The sequence below is a fragment of the Sminthopsis crassicaudata genome, chromosome 1 (genome assembly GCF_048593235.1).
Source record: "Sminthopsis crassicaudata isolate SCR6 chromosome 1, ASM4859323v1, whole genome shotgun sequence".
Lineage (NCBI taxonomy): Eukaryota > Metazoa > Chordata > Mammalia > Dasyuromorphia > Dasyuridae > Sminthopsis > Sminthopsis crassicaudata.
Genome location: NC_133617.1, coordinates 192,191,896 through 192,217,816, shown reverse-complemented (window position 1 = coordinate 192,217,816; position 25,921 = coordinate 192,191,896). Strand labels below are relative to the sequence as shown.

General features: G+C 31.9%; 1 protein-coding gene across 4 annotated transcripts in view; it reads left to right on the top strand.

The window, feature by feature from the left end:
* ATP9B (ATPase phospholipid transporting 9B (putative)) overlaps positions 1-25,921 on the top strand; it is a 448,624-nt gene that overhangs the window by 271,003 nt on the left and 151,700 nt on the right. For all 4 annotated transcript variants that reach the window (XM_074273531.1, XM_074273522.1, XM_074273514.1 and 1 more), the window contains exon 12: positions 9,727-9,887. In XM_074273531.1, the coding sequence (XP_074129632.1) occupies positions 9,727-9,887 (161 nt within the window). The remainder of the gene's footprint in view (positions 1-9,726; positions 9,888-25,921) is intronic.

Sequence of the window (25,921 nt, the reverse complement as noted above, 5' to 3'; positions counted from 1 at the left end):
TAAAAAGCCTTATAGAAATTTAAAATTAAATTACTTCAATTTCTTTACAAATCAGTTTTTTTTATTGACTGCATATAAATTAATAGCAATACTGGGTTGTAAATAAATTAGACTGTTGTTCCTTCCTCATGAAATTCAGAGATCATACTATGTTGATATTAAGGATTAGAAGGAAAGTTTAATGCTATTTCAAAAGAGCCATTTAAAAAATATAAAACCCCTCCACTTCCCAATCCTCATTTAATAAGATTGAAAACTGACTTCAAGGTTTCTCTAGTATGAATGATGTTAAATATTGAAGCTTCTGATGTTAGTAGTAGGATAGAGTTATTGAAGTAATTATTCTAAATTGGTGGGTGGTCTTGGGAAACCCATTTAGAATTGATAGCTTCCTATGTTGTTAGGAAAGTTACAAGGATCATGAAACCATTAACTTAGTCTATCAGTACACTTTTATTGACTTAATTTTGGGATTAGTCTTACACTGTAGCCTAATTACCTACTTGGGCATTGGATGCAGAGTAGATTCGGATTTTTTTTCCTATGTGAAACCACTTCCTGACATTCATTTCATAAAAGCATTTTTCTTTCTGAAACAGTTTTATAAACATTAACTGTCAGCATGTAAAATTCTATAAATGTAATATTATATTCTACATAGCAAAAATATATTTCAAATAAAATTTGAAAAAAAAATTTTTTTCATTAGCTCTGCCTTGTGCAGTTTTATCTGTGATTCGGGTTACTTGAATTCCCAATGTAGCTTAAACAAGAACTGATAAAGAGCAATCTTGGGCTCCCTCTTGTGGTCAAACTATATATAACATTGCTTTTTTAGCCTTTTGACTTTTCCATCTCTCTGTCTCTCCTCCCTAAACACAGCATAAAATATTAAAATGAATTAAGAATGAAACCCATTCTCTCAAATAGGATTGAATCATTACAAGAGCAGCACTAGTTACCATAAAAATTTCCAAAGAAAGATACAATTGCCAATATTAGTCATAGAATGAAATATTTTTTTGAAATTCTCCTTAAATGTCTAATTTTAAAATTATCTATGTATTTTTTCCCTAAAAACAGAGTTTGTGTGTTACAAATTATTTATTCATATATTGTATCTAGTTATACTGTAACACATTTAATATGTATGGAATTGCCTGTCATCTAGGGGAGGGAGTAGAGGGAAGAAGGGGAAAATTTGGAAAAATAAATACAAGGGATAATGTTGTAAAAAAAAAATTTACTCATGCATGTGTACTGTCAATAATTATAATTATAAAATTAATTTTTTAAAAAAGGGGAAAAAAGAGTTAAACATTAAAAAAATATATATTTATCCTTGATATGTAATGGTGAGTTTTATGTCTTTATCTAGTTAAAGTTATCTACATAATTATAAACGTTATACTCTTATTTTTAAAATTTTAAATATGATAGTTAACACTGATTAAAAACATACATATAATTTCTCTAAGAAATCTAAAGATCCAAATAAGAAATGCTTTTAAGGATATGAAAGAGGAGTTCTCAAGAGAAGTCTAAAACTCTCAATAAATAACCACACATAAAAATATGAAAATATTCCAAATAACTAATAGTAAGAAAAATGCACATTAAGAAAAAGAAAACCCTCTCTGATCCTCCTCACAATAAACAAATTGGCAAAGATATGACTTATAAGGAAAATGACAAATGTTGGATAGCTGTGGGAGAACTAATGTAATGTGGTGGAGCTGTGAACTGGAATGGTTAGACGGCAATTTGGAGCTCAAAAAAAAAAAAAAATCACTGAGTTGTTCAAGGCCTTTAATACAGTAGTACCACTATTAGTCCTAGACCTCTAATAGAACAAAGACAGTGGGAATAAACCTATATATATATATATATATATATATATATAAATATATATATATATATATTTATAGCAGCATATTTTATTATAGCAAAGAACTAGAAATAAATGGGATATGCATTTAGGAGATGCCTGAACAAATTATCTTATGTGAATGTAACATAATTTTTTATTATATTGCACAGTAAAAAAAAAAAATTATAAAATGAATGGATTCAGAAAAACCTGGGAAGACTTACATGAACTGCAAAATTAACGCAAAGTGAAATGAGCAGAACCAGGGAATAATTTATACTATTGCTAGGACATTGTAAATATAAATAAATTGAAAAGATTTAAGAACTTTGGTCAATATAATGACCAACCTTGACTATAGAAGCCCAGTATTGAACATGCTACCCATCTCTTAAGAACAGAAGTGAAAGGGACTATAGGTATAGAATGAAGAATATAAGTTTTATACATATATAAAAGTATATATACAAACATGTATATGTTTATATATGTATGTGTGTGTATGTGTCTAGTAATGCTATCAAAACAAAAAAGGAAAGGAAAACAGAGCCAACAAGCCATTTAAAGAATATACACACAGAAAAAGAGCAGCTTTGAAACTAAGGTATTGAGTATATTTTATATTTAATCTTTAAAAAGTAGACATTTGTGGTTTCAGAGAAAATCTTTTTTGAATTTTTTTGAATCATTTAATGTTTATATTTGTTGGTGTTTGTCAATTTGAGAAATCAATGGACTTAGATTATGAGAAAGTAATAAAATGTAGTAAGAAAATGTACATAAAATACCTAGGAATTTAATATGATAGCTTCAACCAGTTTTAATTTGGGAAGAAAAATTAATATTTGGAGCAGTGAGAATTCTTCACACTAAAGATATTCTTTAAAAGAATAATAAAGTTAGCACTTAAAGAAGACAATTTATATTATGTAATCATCACTTCAGATTTAACAAATAATTCTGATATATTTGCAGATTTGGTAATAGTCATTTCTGTCACTGTGTACTTTGTAGGACAGTAATGTCTATTTCTAATGATTATTTGAAAGCTCTGTAAATAAGAAAAAAATCTAATATACATTATTTTTAAGAATTTTGATGGGGCAAAGCACAATATTTTTCAAGTTTGCATTAGTATTTTGTCACCCTCTTTTGGTTTGTTATTAGTTTCTATTAGGATATCCAAGGTAATTATTTCTTTTCTCTCTAGCAGCAATATTCAGAAATTTGAATAAATCACATATTTTTGTTTATTTCTCAGAACAGTTTTTATGTGATTTTGTTTTAATGTATTTAACAATAAACAATTTAACAAATGGAGAATCATGGTGAAGGTCATAACTATAGGGGCTGATTCAGAAATACTTTGAACAACTGAAATGAAAGAGTAAAACCTGAAAGGTTTGACTTGGAAGGAAGTTGCTAGTTTAGCCCCCCAGTGGTTCAGTGCTGTTTTTCTTTTCTTTTTTTCCCCCCAGTGATATGATTAATGGCATAGATTTCATACTTAGCAGGTTTACAGATGATTCAAGACTAAAGGGGATCTCACTTGGATGACATACACAAGAATAAAAAAGATCTTGACAGATTGGAAGAATAGACTAAGTATGATAAGCTGAAATTCAATAGAAGGAGACATAAAATAAATAATATACTAGTATCAGAAATATAGAGCTGGAAAGAAATCTCGGATGTCATTATAATCTAATGGTTTTGCACATGAAAGAACTGAGGCCCTAAGAAATTCTGTTTGAGGCAGAATTCAAGCCTAGGTTTTCCAAGTCTTACATTTATGTGGTTTTTTTTAGTCAACTTAATGGGAGAAGCAAGAGTATGTCTAAAAATGTTTTAGTGTTTAATGTAAAAGTCAACAATGTGATCTGACTTTAAAAAGTTGTTGAAATCTTATGTTATACTAAAAATTATAGTATACAGATCTAGCATATACTATATTAACTTTTGGATATCAAATTTTAGGAAATAATCAGAACATTTATTAAATGTACCTCCTGTGTGCAAGATACTCAATTGGGTAGTGGGGTTATAAAAACCAAATTGGAACTCAATATTCTTTCATACAGCATATACATATATAGGTATATATAACAAACATAGTGTGATGTAGAAAACTAAAGGAGTAGAAGAGAGATATCAAAAAGATCTATGGTAGAAAGTAGCATTTTATTTGAGCTTTGAAAAATAGGGATGAAGATGAGGATGAAATGTATTTTAGGAATAGCCTTAAAAAGGTACAGAAATGAAAGATAGAATGCCATATATGAAGAATAGCAAATTTGCTGTTTTAGCCAATCATGGTAGGCTAATTAAAATAAAATAAATTAAAAGTCCTTAAATGCCGAGCAGAGAAATTTATATTTGGTCCTGTAAACCACAGAGAGTTGGTGGTTTATTTAACTGGGGGAACAAAGGACACTGATGAGCTGGAGCATATGCAAGATAACAACCAGAGTGGAAAGATGGTCCTAGAAGTCATGCCATTGGTCAGTTAATAAAATGGGGATTTCAAATAGACTTGGGGATGATGGGCATGAGTTATTCTGCTTGTCCTCCAAAACTAGGTCAATGAGTCTAAGATGCAGAAAGGCTGATTTAGGCTTGATATACAGAAACTTTTTTTTTTTAAACAAAACTATCCAAAAGTGGAACCAGCTGCCTCAAGTAATAGTGGATTTCCCCATCACTAGAGATCTTCAGATTGAATGACTAATTATTAATTAAATTCTAAAGGAGATTCTTGTTCAAATCTAACCTAGATGACCTCTAAAATTTCTTCTGTGAGATTTACAAAATGGTATTTCAGATACATAACAAATACTACCTTAGGTAACAAATTCTTGAACAAAATTAAAATCCTTCAAATAATATGCAATGCAGTAGTTAGGTTAAACTATATAATATGTTAGCTGATAAAATAATGGGGCATGAAAGTACATATTAATTGACTTTTCAAACTTATGTTGTGTAAATATAGATTTAGGGATCTTAAAAAATGATTAAAGTGATAGATTGTAACATTAAGAATTGATGTTCTAATACCTATTTAGGGAGCTTTTAAAACACAGATTATTGAGCCAATAGGCTATAATGGCCAAAAGAAACCCTTCTTATTTCGCAGATCAGTGACGCGATAAACAATAATAGCCTAGACATTTCTACAGTATGTGTCTGGCCTGAATGTACTGGGAAACACTTTAAAATGGAGTAGTTCATATTCCTTTTCCCACTCCTACACCCCACCTTACTCCACCCTTTCTTCTTCCCTCCTCCCCCCTAAAAAAATCTTTGGTAAGAGGAAAAAAACGTATTAAAGTTTGAATATTTCTAGTTTCTACTTTTAGGTTCTGTTATAAATTGAAAAAAAAATTAAAGATATATCCTAAAGGTATACATTCTTTAGAGATGTTATTTCTAATTTAGTTACAGTCTTTTCTATATTTTAAAGTCACAATATGAATTCTAATGTAGAGAGGATAATTAATACACAATGGTACAAATTTGCTACATTGTGTTTACTAAGTAAGACTTTTTTCTTTTAAATGTATCTGCCAATAAATTCAATGCTTTCATAATCCAGTTTGTGCAAACAACTTTGGGCAAATGAAGAATGATATATTACATCCTTGTATGTTTTTATACTATGCTACAGTTACATGGAAAATGGAGAGAGCTTCGTAAGGGGAATAAATTGAAACAGAGTTTATTAACCTCTGACAGAAATTTAAATTGAACATTTAAAATTCCCCAGTCTAATATTTGCTATCTTGACAAAATTCCTGGTCAGCCTGGAAAGTGTATTTCCATTTAAAAAGAATGTTAACATCATGGCAATCCAAGAATAATGTCATAAGATCAACAGTAGAATAGTTTGTTTCCCTGATGGTCATGCTTTTTAATCTTCTACTTCATTAATCAGTGGCCAGACCTAAAGTTTTTATAACCTCAAACCTTTATTTCAATTTAGAGTGAGTTGATTTTAAAAGAACTTAATAGTATGTAAGGTTTTTAACTTTGAAATATATCAGTATAGTACTGTGTTACAAAGATAAGACCTTATTCTTGTTCATTCATTCATTCATTCAAAAAAAAAAAAAAGGCAACTCTGACTGATATTTTCTTGTTTAAGCAGGAGAATACCGTACTTACCCTTTATTGTTGGTATAAACCATTATTTTACTGAGAACCATTAGCTATTTAAAACTTGGTACATAAATTAAAGAGGAGCTAAATGGATTTGTGATTGTTGCCATTAGTAGCATTTTAGATTATACAGGCAATTATTGTGTTCATTATCCTAGAACAGCCCCTTTGCAAAACTATTGTGGTTGTCTTAGACATTATGCACAAATTTTCCCTTGGAGATTAAAATTTCCAGTGGCGTATTTAATTTTGTTATCACAGTTGTTTCAAATAGAACAAATATTATGACAAGTAGAAGAAAATTTGCTTTACAAATATGGGAAATTACAATAAATGTTGAAAATTACGCTGTAGTCTGCTTAATTCACCTTTTTCTTATGTAGTCATAATTACCTCAAATGATTAAGAATATTCTATTAGTGAAAAGATTGTAGCTATGGCTAAAGGACAGAGAGGTTCTCCAAGATATTAGAAGTTTCCAGTTGGAAAACAGTAACACTTCTAAATTTATCAGTTAAGTGGGTTTTTAACTAGAATGTGACTTGGAACATTTAGGAATCCAGATAAGCTAATAAATGTCCTTTAGGTTAATTTTAAATATTACTTTGGATAGCCAGAAAGCTGTAATTAATTATTTACTCTTGACAGTGTTTGTGGTTCTCTCTCTCTTTTTTTTTTTTAATGCAAGTTTTTAAAATAAGAGATATATCTTTAATTTATTCCTCTTTAGAGATTTCCTCTGTTAAGATTTAGTAAGTCAACTTCACTTTAAGAAGAAATTCAACCTACTGCTATGTATTAGTGGTCAGATTACCATTAGACTCTAGAAAGATTAGATGTATTTAAGGTAGTGTACCTGAAAGGAAGCTGGATGTAATCTTGTTGGCGTGTGTGTGTGTGTGTGTGTGTGTGTGTGTGTGTGTGTGTGTTTAAGATACTTTTTACCTGGGAAAAAATTGGGTTTTTCTTTAATTTGCTCTAACAACCATCTGGACAACATTTTATTTGGTCTCTTGACTCTTATATTCACCAATAAGCCAATTGACCACATCTGTCTTCATCAATTAGAAAGGTATTAATGCTTGAATTATCTACATATCAGTGTGCAGTGGGTTATATTTAATGTTTCGATCCTATATGTGGTGTTTTTTCAAAGGAAACTTTGTATTCATTTTTGTTTTTGTCTCTGCTTTTACAGTCTTTCACTGCTATGATGCAGGGGGGAGGAGTGTGAGGTAGTGGTTATGCATTTTGCTGGACAGAGATTCTTTATTTTATTACAAAAAAAAGACCAACTCTAGAAGGCCAGATTAAATCATTCCTTTCACTTTTTAATGGGATTTGGATGAATAGAGTAAAATATGCACTTTGCATTCATTGATAGCATCTTTAGGTTGAGGTAATTGAGTCTTTTTTCCCTGACTGAATGAATAATGACTTCATCTGATCCTCAGCGAGGCCTGAAACTTAGACCGCCTTTGTCAACGCAAAAAGATCTGGGCTTTGAAACATGCTCTACTTCCCTGGCTTAATTTTTCTTCATTTTAATCCAAAAACCTATTTTTCTCAATAATTCAAGCATAAACTATGTAGTAGTTGAAGCAGCGGAAATTGCAAGATATTTGTCCTCGTTGTGCTGCTTTTTAAATGCAGCTGATAAATCAGCCGCTGTGGTCTTCAGCTGCCTAGTTCTCAAGGGAAGGGACAGCCTATACAGAAGCAAGAATGTTGGAATTTTTCAGAACTATTTAAATATAGTTCCTTTTCAGACTATTTGTTATCTAGGGAAATGTTATGTTTTACTGATCCTGCTGGCAGTGCCTAGAGATAAAAGTGCTTCTGTGATAGAACTCAGAGAAGTTCTTGTTGATATAATTTTCCCACACATTTTACTTGGCTAAAAGTTGTTCCACTAAAGTGAATCTCTGTATATTATACCTTATTGGGAAAATAGGAAGTTTGAGATTTTTGCTTAATTCAGAGTTAATTAGTAGATCTCTTGGCTTGTTTTCCTGTTCTATTGAGGGGTACAATAGGAAAAGTGGTTTTCTTCTTGTGGAAAGCCTGGGCTCTTATTCAATATGTTAAATTAAAAATAAGCAGAAATTCCACTTGAAATTGATACTTATCTGTTAACTTATTCATTATTTAAAGTTTCCTTAGTCATTAGATGCATCGCATATCATAAGATATAAAGAAGTAAAATGAGGTCAGGTTTCAGAAACATTAAGCCTGATTCACCAATACAGTTTCCAAAGTGAACTTTCCAAAGTATACTAAGGAATGTTGTCCCTAGATTTATGCAGGAAATGAGCATCTTGCTGGCTTGCGCACCAGTGGGGTGGCTAGCAATACAAATGAGCACTTGGATTATAAATTCTTTAAGTCATGTAACCCTATTTAGAGGTGCATATGGAACCAGCTGTGCCTAGCTGTATGCCCCTGTAAACATATTACTTTTCTTTTCAATAGTCTTTAAAATCTACTTATAAGGAATATCACCTGCAATTAAGTGATTCTCACATTAAAACTGGAAACATGTGGTTTAAGCAGAGACTCTTAAGGAAGCTGTGAATGCTACTTCCTCTTTTGCTTCAGAAAGTATATTGTTGAGTCTTGCCAAGTTAGTGTTGCAGAAATTATTTTTTAATTGAAAATTCTATACTAGGAAAAGCTTAAAGGTAAAATTACTCTCCCCATATAGACTCAGTTTTTGGTGTTTTAACTATTGAATCTAAAGTTTTCATTAGATTCAGTTGCAAACCTTAGCTAAAAGCAGGACTAGGATTAATCATGTACGAAAATTATAAGATAAAAAACTAATTTTTTAAAGATCATTTTAAAGGATTTTGTTATTATTACAAAATGAACTTATGCAAAACAAATCTCAAGCTTTTTCATGGTAGGACATACTTAACAATTATCCATTTCCAATTATCCCTTTCAAAATCACCCAACTGTGGCAGATGTCACCAAAGTATTGATATAATTTTGCTATTATCAACCTGACTTTAAGCTCAAAGATAGAGGAGGTGCTAAATAGCATTTGGACTGCATGAAACTCAAAGATTTATAAAATTATATACTTCTTAAAGTAGAAGTTCCTTTGAGCTTCTTAAGAACAAAAACTAGAAGTATATAATAACATTTAGGTGGTATAAGAATGCTTTTTGTGTTACTTTGGGGAAAAAGCAGGCAAGTTCTCTTCAACTCTTTATCTTTTAATAACTTTCAAGTGGAGTAAAGAGTTCTGAATAAATATAATTCAGATTTCTGTCACAGTAGAAGCTGCATGTCAATGTGTGAGAGATACCAAAACTTACCTATAAGCAAATGACTATTCTCACCATTATTTCAGTTTCTGCCCTGGTAGACTGACTATTCTAACTCTAACATCTGATCATAGCACTTATATTTATTTTCTTTGCATTTTAAAAACTCATTTTATAAAGTTTTTCAAAGAATTGTTTTGATTTTGACTGAACTTGAGGAATTCTTTCCATACCAATAAATATGGTGAAATATGATGAAACTATTTAGATTAAAACATTTACATAAATGTTCTTTTAAACGAAAAACATCTAATAAATGAATTTTTGAACCATAAAAAGCTTTCATATTGTAGATTATAATAGATCAATTCTAAGTTTATTGTAATATTCTACTAGTCTGTACAAACCTTTTGTTGTTTCTTTCAGGTGGGATTGTTGGACCTTGAGCTGAATCAGCTGACCAAAGCACTGTTTTTGGCCCTTGTTGCCCTTTCGGTTGTTATGGTAACCTTGCAAGGATTTGTAGGCCCATGGTACCGTAACCTTTTCAGGTTCCTCCTATTATTTTCCTACATCATCCCTATAAGGTAGGTATAATGATAAAGGGGGGAAAAGATAATTCTCTAACAGAATGTAACTTTCTTGAAGTTATATCAGTTTCCATGAAAGAAATTGATCTTATAAGAATGTTGAAAGAGAAGAGGTTAAAGGAGAAATCTGCTGTTTTATAAGTTTATTTTGTGAGGGGAGAGGTTCCTCTTTGAGAGAGGGATTATAATTATCTTCTGGGATAATAAAGTAATCTAATCCTTATCCTACTGTACATGTATTACTAAGAATATAATCTTGATCTTTTGGATTACGCAATTTGAGAAAATGTTAGTCTTAATTCCTGCAAATTGAATTAGTATGACTTGATTTTTTTTTTATGGCTGATTATAATTAAAAGTGATATTTATGACTAATTTTTTAAAACTTTCTGTCTTTCTGCAGGAATCTATAGGTATTACTTTTTAAAAGAAAAGTTTTAAGTGAACTATTTTAAATAACAATATGATTTGTATATCCAATAATTATATATGTAATATATTTAATTTTCTAGATGGTCTATATAACTATAGATTGCTTTTGTGATAAAGTTAGCTATTAGAGCTTATTCAATTTTACAAATATATTTATATCATATTACATGTAGATGGAGCACCATATGTTCAGTAATTAATAAACTTCAAATTTTTATTAAGATAATGATAGCTAATATTTACATAGTATTTTAAGGTTTGCAAAACACTTTTCATGTATTATTCATTTGATCCTTAGAAGAACTTTGTGAGCTACTCGATTTATTTATTTATTTTTACATAAACCAGAATGCAGTTTTTAACTCAAAACAGTGGGTATTTTCTACTTGGGCCAAGTATGAAATTTTAAAGAATTCATGAATTAGCAATAAGAGAAGACTTTGTATGTGTGTGTGTGTACCTCTTTCCCATTGTAGGATGTAAGATAGTATAGAGTTGTATTCCAAGGATGGTTTTAGTCATTTGGAAGATACAAGTGTGCCTCCATTTACATTTTTTACTTTTACATTTATATTACAGCATTTTGCTGAAAAGATGATTGTAATGTTTAGCAATCTATTTGACCACTTATATTCTGAAATGGTAGTTGCATTTTTACCTCTGGTGTCCCTGGGTTCAAAATGCCACCTAGAACCATCATTATTGCTGCCAGTGAGATTTCTTCTGATTCAGTTAGATCTTGTTAATTTTCTTGCTTCTGGTTAGAAAAAAAATAGATCTTCATTCTCCATGGCAATGATAATTGGACTTATGAGTGCTATGGGAGGAAGAGAAGAGGAACAAGGAACAAAGAATGAGGAGTGAGGACTATGGAATACCCATGATTAGTAATTGTGACTTGGGTGAAATTTCAGAGGCTGAGTTGAAGCAATTCCAAAAAACCAGGAGAGTGGTGTTCCCAACACTTAAAGAGAACAAGGAAAAGAAGATCATTGACAGTGTCATAGTCTTTAGAGAGTTCAAGAAAAATGAAGATTGAAAAAAGGCTGTTAAATTTGAACATTAAAAGGTCATTGGTAACTTTGGAGAAAACAATTTCCATTGAATGATGAGATCAGATCTGCTGCTGTAGAATTAGGAAGAGGATGAGAGGAGAAGAAATCTTCCCCAGGAGGTTAACTACAAAAGTCAGGAGAAAGAAAGGATGATAGCAGAAATGATAGCATCAAATATTGGTGTTTTTGAGGATGAGGAAAACATGCTTGTAGGCAATAGGAACTGAGCCAGTAGACAGGGGGACATTGAAGATAAGTGAAAGCTTTCCCCTTTTCTGGTGACAGACCTAACAGAAATTTAAAATGGTTCAGCATCTGACTTATCACCACAGGTTATCTTACAGTATAACTTGCAACAAAATTCAGTTATCACAAGTCTCAGGCAACAGAATTGTGTACCTTTATACCAAGAAAGTTGGGGGGAAAAACATCAAAATCAGCATGTCTAGGGAGACTTCAAAGTATTCGTGCACTAAGACAAAGTTCTTATGAGACTATCAAAGTCTCATATCAAAGTCAGCAGAGTTTATGGTGGCTCCTATATGATAGATGTGTATGTAACAAGGTAAAGTGATTGAGGAGCAGAAAATTGTTGTGAAAGTGTTGAGAAAACAGTCAAAGAAGTAAACAAAAAGTACATAGATTTTTTTTAAATAATAAGGAAAATTAAATGTTAAAGAAAAGAGGTTAAGTAATAGAGTAAAGATGGCAAGGGACACAGTCTGTTGGAGAAGAGTTGGAATGAGCTTACTAGTGCAGGTGGAGGGATGGACCTTATTAAGGAAGATGGCCATCTCTTCTTGTGAAGTTAACACTCAAGTGTTCTCTCATAGTGGCCTTGAGCTAAGAGCTTCATACTAATTATCCATTTGATCTTCAAGTGCTATTTATTATCTTCATTTTACAGATTAAAAAATTGAGGTAGAGATTTAAGTGACTTGCCTAGAGTCTCACATCTAGTGTCTGATGTTGGATTTGAATTCAGATCTTCTTGGCTCCAAGCCTGATGCTCTAATCACTGCACCACATTAGGTGCCCCTTGGAGATAGAAGGCATCTGGAAAATGGGAGATGAGAAGAGAGAGATCCAAGTGAATAGCCTTTATTTATTTATTTATTTACTTACTTATTTATCTATCTATCTATCTATTTCTTTCTTTCTTTCTTTATTTGATTTTTTATTTATTTATTTATTTGTTTGTTTGTTTATATTCCCAGTAAAATATGAGGCAAGGTTCTCAATTCATAATGTTAGGGTAGAGGAAACTATGACAGTTTTGAGGAAAAAGAATTGCTGTGTTGTCAAAATAGGAATTAGAGAGGTATGAAAGGATTGCCAAGCAGCAGGGAGGGCCCTGTGAAGATTATACATAACATAAATGTTGTTGTGGACGTAGTCGGAACAGTTGCATGACTTTCTCTTCTCTGCATGTTCAAGTCTCTCTTTCTTTAAACTTCATCTGTTCAGGTCCCAACTGTTCTGGGAAGCCGCCTTCTTCAACAGAAAATCATAAAATTTTTCTCTACCTTTTTCTTAAGCAACCACTTGCATTTCTCCCAGTTTCCTTTTTCACTCTCACCATTAAACTATTTTAAATCCCTAGAATGCAGAGTGTGTGCTGCCTAATAGACATCTCAGTGACACAGTGCAGAGACCACAGAGCCTGGAGTCAGGAAGACCTAAGTGTAAATTTCATTTCAGATACTTAGCAGCTGTGTGATTCTGAGCAACTTGCTTACCCTCCATCTGCTTTCATGACCTGAAAAATCAAGATAATAATAGCATTTATACTCTAGGATTGTTTTGAGGATGAATATTTGGCACAATACCTGCTACATGATAAGCATTCTATAAATGCTAGCTATTATTTTTCAAAAGCACCTGTTAAGTGCTTACTATATGCAGAACATTATTCTAAACACTGAGGATATAAATGGAAGAGTAAGCCAGTTCTTTCTACTTTTAATTTTTTCTACTCTTCTACTCATTCTATTCTTAATTTTTCTAGGTACTCCAAGTTCCTTATCTCTAGCCTTCATGCATTCCTGGAATCTATTCTCTCTTCATTACTATCCTAAAGAATCTTTCTCTTCCTTCATTCTTCAACTCAGATGCCTCTTGATCTTCCCCCGAAATAATATTTTCTTCCTTCTCAACTTTTTCTCAAGATCTTTATTTAGCTCTCTTTTTCCCCCTTCACACCTCCCTGGGGCTATCTGTTCTTCCTTATCTTCAGTTATGACATATTCCCCAATTTTGAGGATATGAACTATATTTTTTCTATATTTGTCTTATTCTCATCATTGATCACAAAGTTTATGCCTTAGTCATTCCTGCTTCAGTGTTGCATTGAATTGAGTTTTGAACTTCCCGCTTACAATTGAATTTTTTATTTTTATTTTTTAAAACATTCTGTACACGTTTGTTCTATTTATAGTAACAAAAACCTGTGAAGTTCCATGTTTTAATGTAAAGTGTTATACTTTGCAATATGAAATACAATTTTTTTATAACTTGAGATGGTTTTTTATTAATTTTATAATTTTAACATTTTTGACAGTATATATGCATAGGTAATTTTTTTTTACAACAATTTTCTCTTGTACTCCCTTCTGTTCCAAATTTTTCCCCTCCTTCCCTCCACCCCCTCCCCTAGATGGCAAGCATTCCCATACATATTAAATATCTTATAGTATATGCTTGGTATAATATATATATATAGAGAGAGAGAGAGAACCGAATTTTGTTGTTGTTGTTGTTGTTGTTGCAAAGGAAGAATTGTATTCAGAAGGTAAAAATAATCTGGGAAGAAAAACAAACAAACAAAAATGCTCAGTTTACACTCATTTCCCAGTGTTCCTTTTCTGGGTGTAGCTGATTCTGTCCATCATTGATCAATTGGAATTGGATTAGCTCTTCTCTGTGTTGAAGATAATCCACTTCCATCAGAATACATCCTCATACAGTATCATTATTAAAGTGTATAATGATCTCCTAGTTCTGCTCATTTCACTCAGCATCAGTTGATGTAAGTTTCTCCAAGCCTCTCTGTATTCCTCCTCTTGGTCATTTCTTACAGAACAATAATATTCCATAACATTCATACACCATAATTTACCCAACCATTCTCCAATTGATGGACATCCATTCATCTTCCAGTTTCTAGCCACTACAAAAAGGGCTGCCACAAACATTTTGGCACATACAGGTCCCTTTCCCTTCTTTAGTATTTCCTTGGGATATAAGCCCAGTAGTAGCACTGCTGGGTCAAAGGGTATGCACATTTTGATAACTTTTTGGGCATAGTTCCAAACTGCTCTCCAGAATGGTTGGATTCTTTCACAACTTCACCAACAATGCATCAGTGTCCCAGTTGTCCTACAGCCCCTCCAACATTCATCATTATTCGTTCCTGTCATCTTAGCCAATCTGACAGGTGTGTAGTGGTATTTCAGAATTGTCTTAATTTGCATTTCTCTGATCAATAGTGATTTGGAACACTCTTTCATATGAGTGGAAATAGTTTTAATTTCATCATCTGAAAATTGTCTGTTCATATCCTTTGACCATTTTTCAATTGGAGAATGGCTTGATTTCTTATAAATTAAAAGTCACTTCTCTGTATATTTTGGAGATGAGGCCTTTATCAGAACCTTTAAGTGTAAAAATGTTTTCCCAATTTGTTACTTCCCTTCTAATCTTGTTTGCATTAGTTTTTTGTTTGTGCAAAAACTTTTTAATTTGATGTAATCAAAATTTTCTATTTTGTGATCAATAATGATCTCTAGTTCTCCTTTGGACACAAATTCCTTCCTCCTCCACAAGTCTGAGAGGTAAACCATCCCATGTTCCTCCAATTTATTTATGATCTCATTCTTTATGCCTAAATCTTGGACCCATTTTGATCTTATCTTAGTATGTGGTGTTAAATGTGGGCCATGACTAGTTTCTGCCATACTAATTTCCAGTTTTCCCAGCAGTTTTTGTCAAATAATGAATTCTTACCCCAAAAGTTGGGATCTTTGGGTTTGTCAAACACTAGATTCACTATCTTGTCCTGTGAACCTAACCTATTCCAGTGATCAACTAGTCTATTTCTTAGCCAATACCAAATGGTTTTGGTGACTGTTGCTTTATAATATAGTTCTAGATCAGGTACAGCTAGACCACCTTCACTTAATTTTTGTTTCATTACTTCCCTTGAAATTCTCGACCTTTTGTTGTTCCATATGAATTCTGTTGTTATTTTTTCTAGGTTATTTAAATAGTTTCTTGGAAGTCTGATTGGTATAGCACTGAATAAATAGATTAGTTTAGGGAGTATTGTCATCTTAATTATATTCGCTTGGCCTATCCAGGAGCACTCAATGTCTTTCCAATTATTTAAATCTGACTTTATTTTTGTGGCAAGTGTTTCGTAATTTTGCTCATATAATTCCTGACTTTCCTTTAGTAGATATATTCCCAAATATTTTATACTATTGACAGTTATTTTGAATGGAATTTCTCTTTGTATCTCTTGCTGTTGGATTGTGTTGGTAATGTATAAAAATGCTGAGGATTTATGTGGATTTATATAAAATACAATTTACAGAATTTCTATCAAGTAAACCTAAACACAGTCAATTTTTTTTTAATTTGTGTATTTAAATTAGAACCGCATTAGTTTTTTCTTTAAAAAAAAAAAACATCATATTAGATGTTTGAGCTTTATATCAATTTATACAATTTAACAATATAACTCTTGATTTATATTACAGATCATCCAAATTACTAAGTGTACAGCTGAATTTTTAAAATGAAACCTTTTAAATAAAAGAATATATCTTACAACATCCCTGTTACATAAAGAATTTAAATAATTTCCTCTTTCTTTACAAGTGAGAAAACAGATTCAAAAAGTTTTTTACTTGTCACATGGCTATTAAATATTGAGGCCAGAACTCACACTTAGTTCTTCTTTAAGACCAGTGAAGATCTCTTCAAGACTTCGTGCTTATTACACAGGGAATGTAAAGGCTGCCAAGTACCACTGTCCTGTGGAGGGAGAAGGAGTTGGGGAAGGACATGTCATAATCCAGGATTATATATTGAAATTGACTCCTGAAAAGGCAAAGAGTTATTTTGGAGTTAATGACATATTGAAAATTATATAACCCTATAAGATTAAAGGTATTTAGTGTCATATTTCTTTTTGCCAGTTTGTTAATGTCTTCTAAACATTTTGTTTCTTAGATTTCAGACCTCTTTTCTTACATATTTTACCTGCTCCTTTCTCCCAGTTCCACATGGTTCTTTATTTTTGTCCATTTTGTTTCAAGTATTTTTTTGGTCACCAATTAAAAAAAAGGTGGAATAGGGTAAATATATCGACTATTTTCTAGATCCTGAGATGCTACTTAAGACTTGTTTTTTTTTTTTTTTTTATTGTTGTTTTTGTTTTTGTTTTTTTTTTTTTACTGCTGTCATCAGTTTTAGATGATATATTATGAATAAAACTTTGTTTCTCCAGGAGGTTAGGCTGTAATGTTAAATCTTTGACTGGGGGACCTTTTTTAAAGTACTCTTACATTTAAAGGGACATGATAATGCCATCTATGACAGTACATAAAGATTTCTGATTCCTGATTAGATTGACAAACCCTAACAATATATGACTATTCACTTTTTCTTTTCATAAGTTAATAGTGTTGGGGAAATTAGTTTTTTGGTTTTTTTTTTTTATCAGCAAATACTTTTTTTTACATGCAAAATGAAGAAAATAGATCCCATTTAAAAGTTAGGAGATTTCAGTCATTTTTATATTTTTTATTCAGTCAATCTCAGAGAGACATGTTAGAATTCTAAGATCTCTAGCACTAGCTCAGTTTAGTCCAAAATAACTCACGCCTACTTCAAGAAGATATTTCCTTTGCTATGCTCTTAGAATGCAATTATGCAGATTTAGTAGAAGGGATGAGAACCGGAAAATGTGAAAAATACAGGACACTGATTTGGAGGAATTTACATTTACATCTGGTTGAAACCAGTAATATTTTTCTTTTGCAAAGTTTCCATAAAATATTTTCAACATTTTCCCCTTCTAAAAAACATGTAAAAGAAGAACATTTGTTAATGTTAAAATTGATAATGTTTTTAGTATGTGCTAATTTTGTGTCGTCTTGATTTAACAAAGCATGAGAAAATACTGTCATCTTTGCCTTAAACTATCATCTTACTCTGTTTGTCAGACTTCCTGCATTTGCAGAAGTTGAATAGATCTGTAGAAAAATCTCTTTAAAGAACAATTTCTGATTTATTTTTTTTACATAGCTTACAAATTTTCTTTTTATTTCCTTGAAAGGAATGAAAACACCTGATTCCACCTCATTACTCTACACAAATTGGGGGATCCAGCATACTTTCATCAGCATATAATCACTAAGATTATAAGCTTCTTTAAGGATAGAGAATGTTTCTTTAAAAAAAAAAAAAATTCTCTTTGTGGATAACTAGACCTGTAAAACATGTCTTACTTCTTACTAAGTGATTTTTAATGTTAAATTAATAAATAATATCTAATAATAGTTTATAAGGATATTGAAAATCTGGATGAAATTCTTAGGTGACAAGTGGATAGCTGTATCCTTTATAAGATAGTCATTTTTAAAGGACAGCTTTTATATTTTGGTAAAATTCCAGAGTTAGAGCATTAGCTTCTTCATCAGATTGGGATACAGCATTTTACTTCCATCTTATATGAGTCAGTGAGCCAAAGCAATGAGTATGATGGAGGTTTGCCAGTGAAAATGCCCAAGCTCTCATTATATGAATTAACAGCCTAAGTAATGCTAAGGGTTCTGCATCAGAGCAGTAGTCATTAAAGACACTGAAGCATGAGGCACTGAAAAAGTCCTATAATATAGATTCTAAAATGATCATTGCTACTGACTTTAGAAATTCACTTTTTTGAAGCTTGACTGAAACTTCTTTGAAGTCTTATACCAGTTATAGAGACTGATAAAGTAGTCAAAAAAGTAACAAAGGTTAGAACTGGAAAATTAACAGCCTTTCAAGTGTTCACTAATTTGAGGACTTGTGAAGTTAGTTATTCCATTATATTATTCTATTTTATAACCAATAATTTTATAACTCTCTGACCTTAATGGGTAGACCATCTCTAATTACTACAGTGTCCTGTTACTATAGGGTAGAAGGCGAACACATTAAAATTTCTTAAAATTTAATGGAAAACCCTGGTCTCCAAAACAAAGAGAATGATATATAGATAAAGGAGAAACAACCACTTAAGAAAGAGTCAAAAACTAAGAAAGAAATTGAAGCAACCAATATAGGAAAATTAATATCATGCTAAACTGTTAGATAATAACTTGTATATAAAAAACAGGTACAGAATTGTGAATAACTAGCAAATTCTCATAGCAACATAAAATAGTATCTACTGGGGCAGCTAGGTGGAGTCGTGGATAGAGCACCGGCCTTGAATTCAGGAGGACCTGAGTTCAAATCTGGTCTCAGACACTTAACACTTCCTAGCTGTGTGACCCTGGGCAAGTCACTTAACCTTAGCCTCAGAAAAGGAGGAAAAAAAAAAATAGTACCTACTAATGAATCTTTGTAACATTGGGAAAACACATCTGAAGAATAGTGTTCAAATGTAGCATTTATTTAGCTAAATTATCTTATTTAATTAATAACAGGTGGAAATAATGCTCTACAGTTACACTGAGATACTATATAGTTTTAGTATATAGGAACTGATGTAAATACAAACTTTCATTTTTAATGGTTTTAATGGTTTAATGGTTTGAATTTTGATCTATAAGTGCCAGAGAATTTAAGTATCAAAATTACTATGTAGCAGTTAGTTTTGGATACAATTTTAGTCATTAAGTTCTAAGCAGTTTTATACCAAACATATTCATTTTCATAGTTTCTGTACATACAGGTAAAATTTCATTGCTATCTGTACTTGTGCAAAGAAAAAAAAATCATTCTGAATAATCAAGTTATTTTCCTGTCCTGGGATATAAAGATTTATATTAATAAGTGATTTGTCGGAGAAAATTCATACTAATAGTGCTTTGTTGTAGTTGTCACAGATTCTCACTACCACAGAAAAAGTGTATTCTCTGGTCTATGATTATATTACCCTCTTTTAAATAAAATACATGAAAGCAGCTAAGTGATGCAGTGGGTAGAGCACCAGCCCTGAAGTCACACTTAATACTTTCTAGCTGTGTGATGTGGGCAAGTCACTTAACCCCAGTTGCCTTAGCAAAAACAAAAACAAATAAAAATAAAACACCTAATTATACACCATTTCTATTATATACCTAAAAGGGAGAGGAGATTCTTGCAAATTCTTCATAAACTATTGTTTTATTAATAGCAACTTAATTTATGCAGTATTTTAGGAAATCCTGTAGATGTTTATTTAGATTTCTGCAAAGTGTTTGACAGAGACTTATTCTGTCATTAAAAATAAAGGGTTTGGGACCAAGATGTTATACTATGATGGCATGATGAATGATGGAGCACCTGACCCAAAGAAAACCAATCATAGTTCTGTGTTACCTTTGAGGCAAGTCTCTAGTATGCTGCCTACAGATTCTTTGTAATGTTTAACATTTTTACCGGTGACTTATATGAAAACATAATAGGCATACTTGTTCTATAGATAAAGCTGAGTAAAAAAAGAAAATCACAGAATTAATTGTTCTGCAACTTAGAGAATCATCTCAAGACCCTGAGATGTGCGGAGAGTCACAATGATTATATGGCATGGACAGGACTTGAACCCAGGTCTTGCTATCTCCAAGGTCCAATCTCTCTAACATATAACCTCTAAAGTTCTGGGGATACAAATAGAAAAGAGCTCCCTGCTTTCAGGATTTATGCTTTAAAGGGGAAAAAAACCACATATTGGAGGGTTTAACTGAAGGTATGCTCTGGTATGAAGATACTCTATAGCAAGTAAAATGATAAAATCCAGTGCTCCAGAGAGTGAAATTGCATTGCAGATAATAAGGAAGGCCTGTGTGAACTTGATTAAATATAGTAATTCAGATACCTGACCAGAGTACAGTACAAAGATATTATCACCCCTTTGTTTCTTGAGGCTGCAGTTTTATTCAAATGATACAACATTGTATTACCATTTTTTTTTGACTGAAAACATATCTCTGGGGAACCCCACTGGAGACATTCTGTTCCAATTACTTTCATTCATTATTGACTATTCTTTGAATTAGGCCATTCATCCAATTCTGAATCCATTTGAATATATTGTTATTAATATTATCATCTAATTCACAACTCTGTGTTCCACAAGATTAATGTGAAAATCTTGGATAAAATCTAAGCAAGCTATCTATATATTTATAGCATTTTCCTGATTTACTAAAGGAAATAAAATTCATTGGATCTTGCCATTTTTTTTTTCTGAAGCCACATCCTCAAGAAAGCACTCAAGATTACTATAGAACAGGAATTAACTTTTTTGAGGTGAAAAGGGGGAGGTCTTGAATCCCTTGAGCAGTCAATTGAAGCCTAATATTAGTGTGGTTTGTTTTATATATTTATTTATATATTTATAGTTGAAGGAAATCTTGAATTTCACTTAAAAGTTAGTGAAAATATAGATGTAATTTTTTTCTCCAAGTTCAGAAATTCCCTAAATCCCCTTCTCTATTCATGGGGGTTCCCTGGACTCCAGGTTAAGAGTCTCTGCTATTGAGTGAAAAACCCAAAAAACTATTATAGGCCTTCAGTTTATAACACTTTTTTAGGGGGAAAGAACTTGAGGTAAGTAAAGAGACCATTCTACCTACATTGATCCATACAACTCATAATATCAATGAAGGGTAAGTCTTACATAACTGATTTGGTTACTTCTCCCTGGTTCTTGATTCTTTTAATTTAATTTTTGTCTCCCCCCCCCCCACTTAGCAAGCATTTATTTCCTTTCTTCCCCAATGAACAATAATTTTTTTTTTTAATAAGAAAAAGAAAACCCTCATAAAAATAGTCATAACACATTACTACTCTGGCCATGTCCAGAAATATATGATCTCATTTTTCATCTTAATTCTTTTTCCTCAGTGGCATGGGATAGGTATCACGCTTCATCTTTAGTCATCTGAAATTATGGGTTATCATTGTATTGATCAGTTCTAAAGTCTTTCAAAATTATTCTTTTTTATAATGTCATTGTATAACTTATTCTAGCTTTGCTCGATTTATTCTATGGATTTTTAAGTTTCCCAGTTTCTTCTGAAATTATCTAATTTATAATTTCTTATGGCACAATAATATTCTATTACATTTTTTATAAACAATAATTTGTTTAGCCACTCTCTACTCCCAATTTGGTAGGCTTTTTCTTGGTTTCCACTTTTTGGCTACCATGAAAAAAAAAATTGTCATGAAATTTTGTACTGTTATAGTATTCCTGAATCAAAGAATATGTAGAGTTCAGTGACTTTTAAGGCACAGTTCCATATTGCTCTCTAGAATGATTTGACCAGTTTTTTGATATGGCACTATTTCCACTACATTTCTTTTCAAAAACTCTTCTATGTCCTTTTAAAAGACCAACTTCATTAGCTTAGTCAGTGAATCAGTAGTCAGTCAAATATAATAAATATAATGAATACAATAATCAATAACATTTTGATACCCAAATTGATGTGACACTGAGTAAGCAAATCAGGTTAGGTAGTATTACCTTTATATATATACATATATACATATATACATATATACATATATACATATATATATATATATATATTATATATATATATATATATATATATATATATATATATATTGACATGGACCAACTATGGACAGTATAAAGGAAAAATCCGTGTAATCTTATGTATTTTAGATTTTTTTTTAAGAAATGAGAATTATATTTTTCAAGTTTTTTCTGCATTTATTGATATACTTCTATGTTTTGAATGTAATTATTTGTAAATTTTTAGTGATTTGAAAAAAAAAAAGTGACACTATTTTCACCTCAGAAAGAAATTGGTGAAATGACTTTAAAAAGCAGTGAATATATTCCTCTAAAGCAGTTGCAGCACTAAGAGTAAATTGGCAAGGTGTTAAAAATCATTTAAATATGGAAGATGTAGAAAAGGTGTATTCTATGTTCCCTACTCTGAAGAAATTTGTTTTTTTTTTTAGTTCAAGAAATAAAAAAGTTAGTAATAACTATTAAGAAATGGAAATAATAGATGTTAATGTGAAGTACTATATTTCATTGTATACACTGAAGTGTTATATGTATACAAGAAAGAAAAATCAGTGAACTGAAGTAATGGGCGAAAGCTTCAGAGAGGAGGTAAGATATGCAAGGCTAGACCTTAACACATGGAAAGCATTTACTTAAATATAAATAGAAAAGGGAGTACATTGAGGTGAGATCATGAAGAAATTCTTATAGAAAGCTACGCTGATTAGAGCTGGCAGGAATATAAAGAAATGAGATTAAATATGTGATATAGGGCTAGAATATGGAAGCCTTTAACATCCATCCAAGAGTCATATCACATTAGTTGACTAGGAACTATGGAACATTTAAAAGTTTTCAAACAGGTGAAGATGATAGTGAAAATACTACTGTGACTATGTCACTTCCCAGTCAGTCAAGAAATATTTATTAATTACCTCCTATGTGTCAGGCACTCTACTAAGCTGTGGGCATACAAAAAGAGGCAAAAGACAATCCCTTCTCTCAAAGAGCTTACATACAACACAGTGGGAGAGACAACAAGCAAATAAATGCACAAACAAGTTATAAGCAAGAGGGACTGTCTAAAAGAGGAAAAGTGCTAGAATTAAGAAGGATGGTGAGGGGCAGCTAGGTGGCACAGTGGATAGAGCACCGGCCTTGAATTCAGGAGGACACAAGTTCAAATGTGGTCTCAGACACTTAACACTTCCTAACTGTGTGACCCTGGGCAAGTCACTTAACCCCAGCCTCATTGAGAAAGGCTTCCCATAGAAGATGAGATTTTAGTTGGGGCTCCAAGGAAACCAGGAAGCAGAGATTTGGAGAGCAAACATTCCAAACACTGGAGACAAGCAGGAAAAATGCTCAGAGCTGAAAGATGGAAAGTCCTGTCTGAAATACCCCGGAGGGCAGGATCAGTGGATTTAAGGGTATGTAATGGGGAAATAAGCTGTTAGACTAAAAAGGTGGAAAAGAGGAGGAGGGTAGGTTATGAAGAACTTGAAACACCAAACAAGATTTTGTATTTGCTCCTGGAAGTGATAGGATGAAGGGAAGTTTGTTGCCTTTTCTCCAATACCTTTTGGTGGCTCCCTGTTGCCTCTAAGATAAAATGAGATTTTCTCAGCTTGGCATTTAACATCCATTACAAATTAGCACAAATAAGGAAAAGGCAACCCCTGTCATCAGTGAGCTTATGATCTAATGGAAAAGCTTACAGTTTATTTATTTATCTATTTATTTATTTATTTATTTATTTATTTATTTATTTATTTATTTATTTATTTATTTATTTTATAATTATAAAATTTTTGACAGTATATATGTATGAGTAATTTTTTTTTTTATTACATTATCCCTTGTATTCATTTTTCCAAATTTTCCCCTCCCTCCCTCTACTCCCTCCCCTAGATGACAGGCAATCCCATACATTTTACATGTGTTACAGTATAACCTAGATATAATATATGTGTGTAAATCCAATTTTCTTGTTGCACCTTAAGAATTGGATTCCAAAGGTATAAGTAACCTGAGTAGATAGACAGGAGTGCTAACAATTTGCATTCACTTCCCAGTGTTCCTTCTCTGGGTGTAGTTGTTTCTGTCCATCATTGATCAACTGGAAGTGAGTTGGATCTTCTTTATGTTGAAGATATCCACTTCCATCAGAATACATCTTCATACAGCATTGAAGTGTACAGCGATCTTCTGGTTCTGTTCATTTCACTCAGCATCAGTTCATGTAAGTCTCTCCAAACCTTTCTGAATTCATCCTGCTGGTCATTTCTTAAACAGCAATAATATTCTATAACCTTCATATACCATAATTTACCCAACCATTCTCTAATTGATGTACATCCATTCATCTTCCAGTTTCTAGTCACTACAAAAAGGGCTGCCACAAACATTTTGGCACATACAGGTCCCTTTCCCTTCTTTAGTATTTCTTTGGGATATAAGCCCAATAGCAGCAATGTTGGGTCAAAGGGTATGCACAGTTTGATAACTTTTTGGGCATAGTTCCAAACTGCTCTCCAGAATGGCTGGATTCTTTCACAACTCCACCAACAATGCATTAGTGTGTCCCAGTTTTCCCACATCCCCTCCAACATTCATCATTATTTGTTCCTATCATCTTAGCCAATCTGACAGGTGTGTAGTGGTATCTCAGAGTTGTCTTAATTTGCATTTCTCTGATCAGTAGTGATTTGGAACACTCTTTCACATGAGTGGATATAATTTCAATTTCATCACCTGAGAATTGTCTGTTCATATCCTTTGACCATTTATCAATTGGAGAATGTTTTGATTTCTTATAAATTAGGGTCAATTCTCTATATATTTTGGAAATGAGACCTTTGTCAGAACCTTTACCTGTAAAAATATTTTCCCAATTTACTTCCCTTCTAATCTTGTTCGCATTAGTTTTGTTTGTACAGAAACTTTTTAGTTTGATGTAATCAAAATCTTCTATTTTGTGACCAATAATGATCTCTAGTTCTCCTCTGGTCATAAATTCCTTCTTCCTCCACAGGTCTGAGAGGTAGACTATTCTTTGTTCCTCTAATCTGTTTATGGTCTCATTCTTTATGCCTAAGTCATGAACCCATTTTGATCTTATGTTGGTATATGGTGTTAAGTGTGGATCCATATCTAATTTCTGCCATACTAATTTCCAGTTTTTCCAACAGTTTTTTTTTCAAATAATGAATTTTTATCCCAAATGTTGGTATCTTTGGGTTTGTCAAACACTAGATTACTATAGTTGTATCCTTTTTTGTCCTTTGTACCTAATCTGTTCCACTGATCGACTGGTCTATTTCTTAGCCAATACCAAATGGTTTTGGTGACTGCTGCTATATAATATAGCTTTAGATCAGGTACACCTAGACCATCTTCATCTGACTTTTTTTTTTCATTAGTTCCCTTGAAATTCTCGACCTTTTATTCTTCCATATGAATTTTGTTGTTATTTTTTCTAGGTTATTAAAATAGTTTCTTGGGAGTCTGACTGGTATAGTGCTAAATAAATGATTAGTTTGGGGAGTATTGTCATGTTTATTATATTTGCTCAGCCTATCCAGGAGCACTCAATGTCTTTCCAATTATTTAAATCTGACTTTATTTTTGTGGCAAGTGTTTTGTAATTTTGCTCATATAATTCCTGACTTTTCTTTGGTAGATGGATTCCTAAATATTTTATACTCTCAACATTTGTTTGGAATGGAATTTCTCTTTGTATCTCTTGCTGTTGCCTTTTGTTGGTGATGTATAAAAATGCTGAGGATTTATTTGGATTT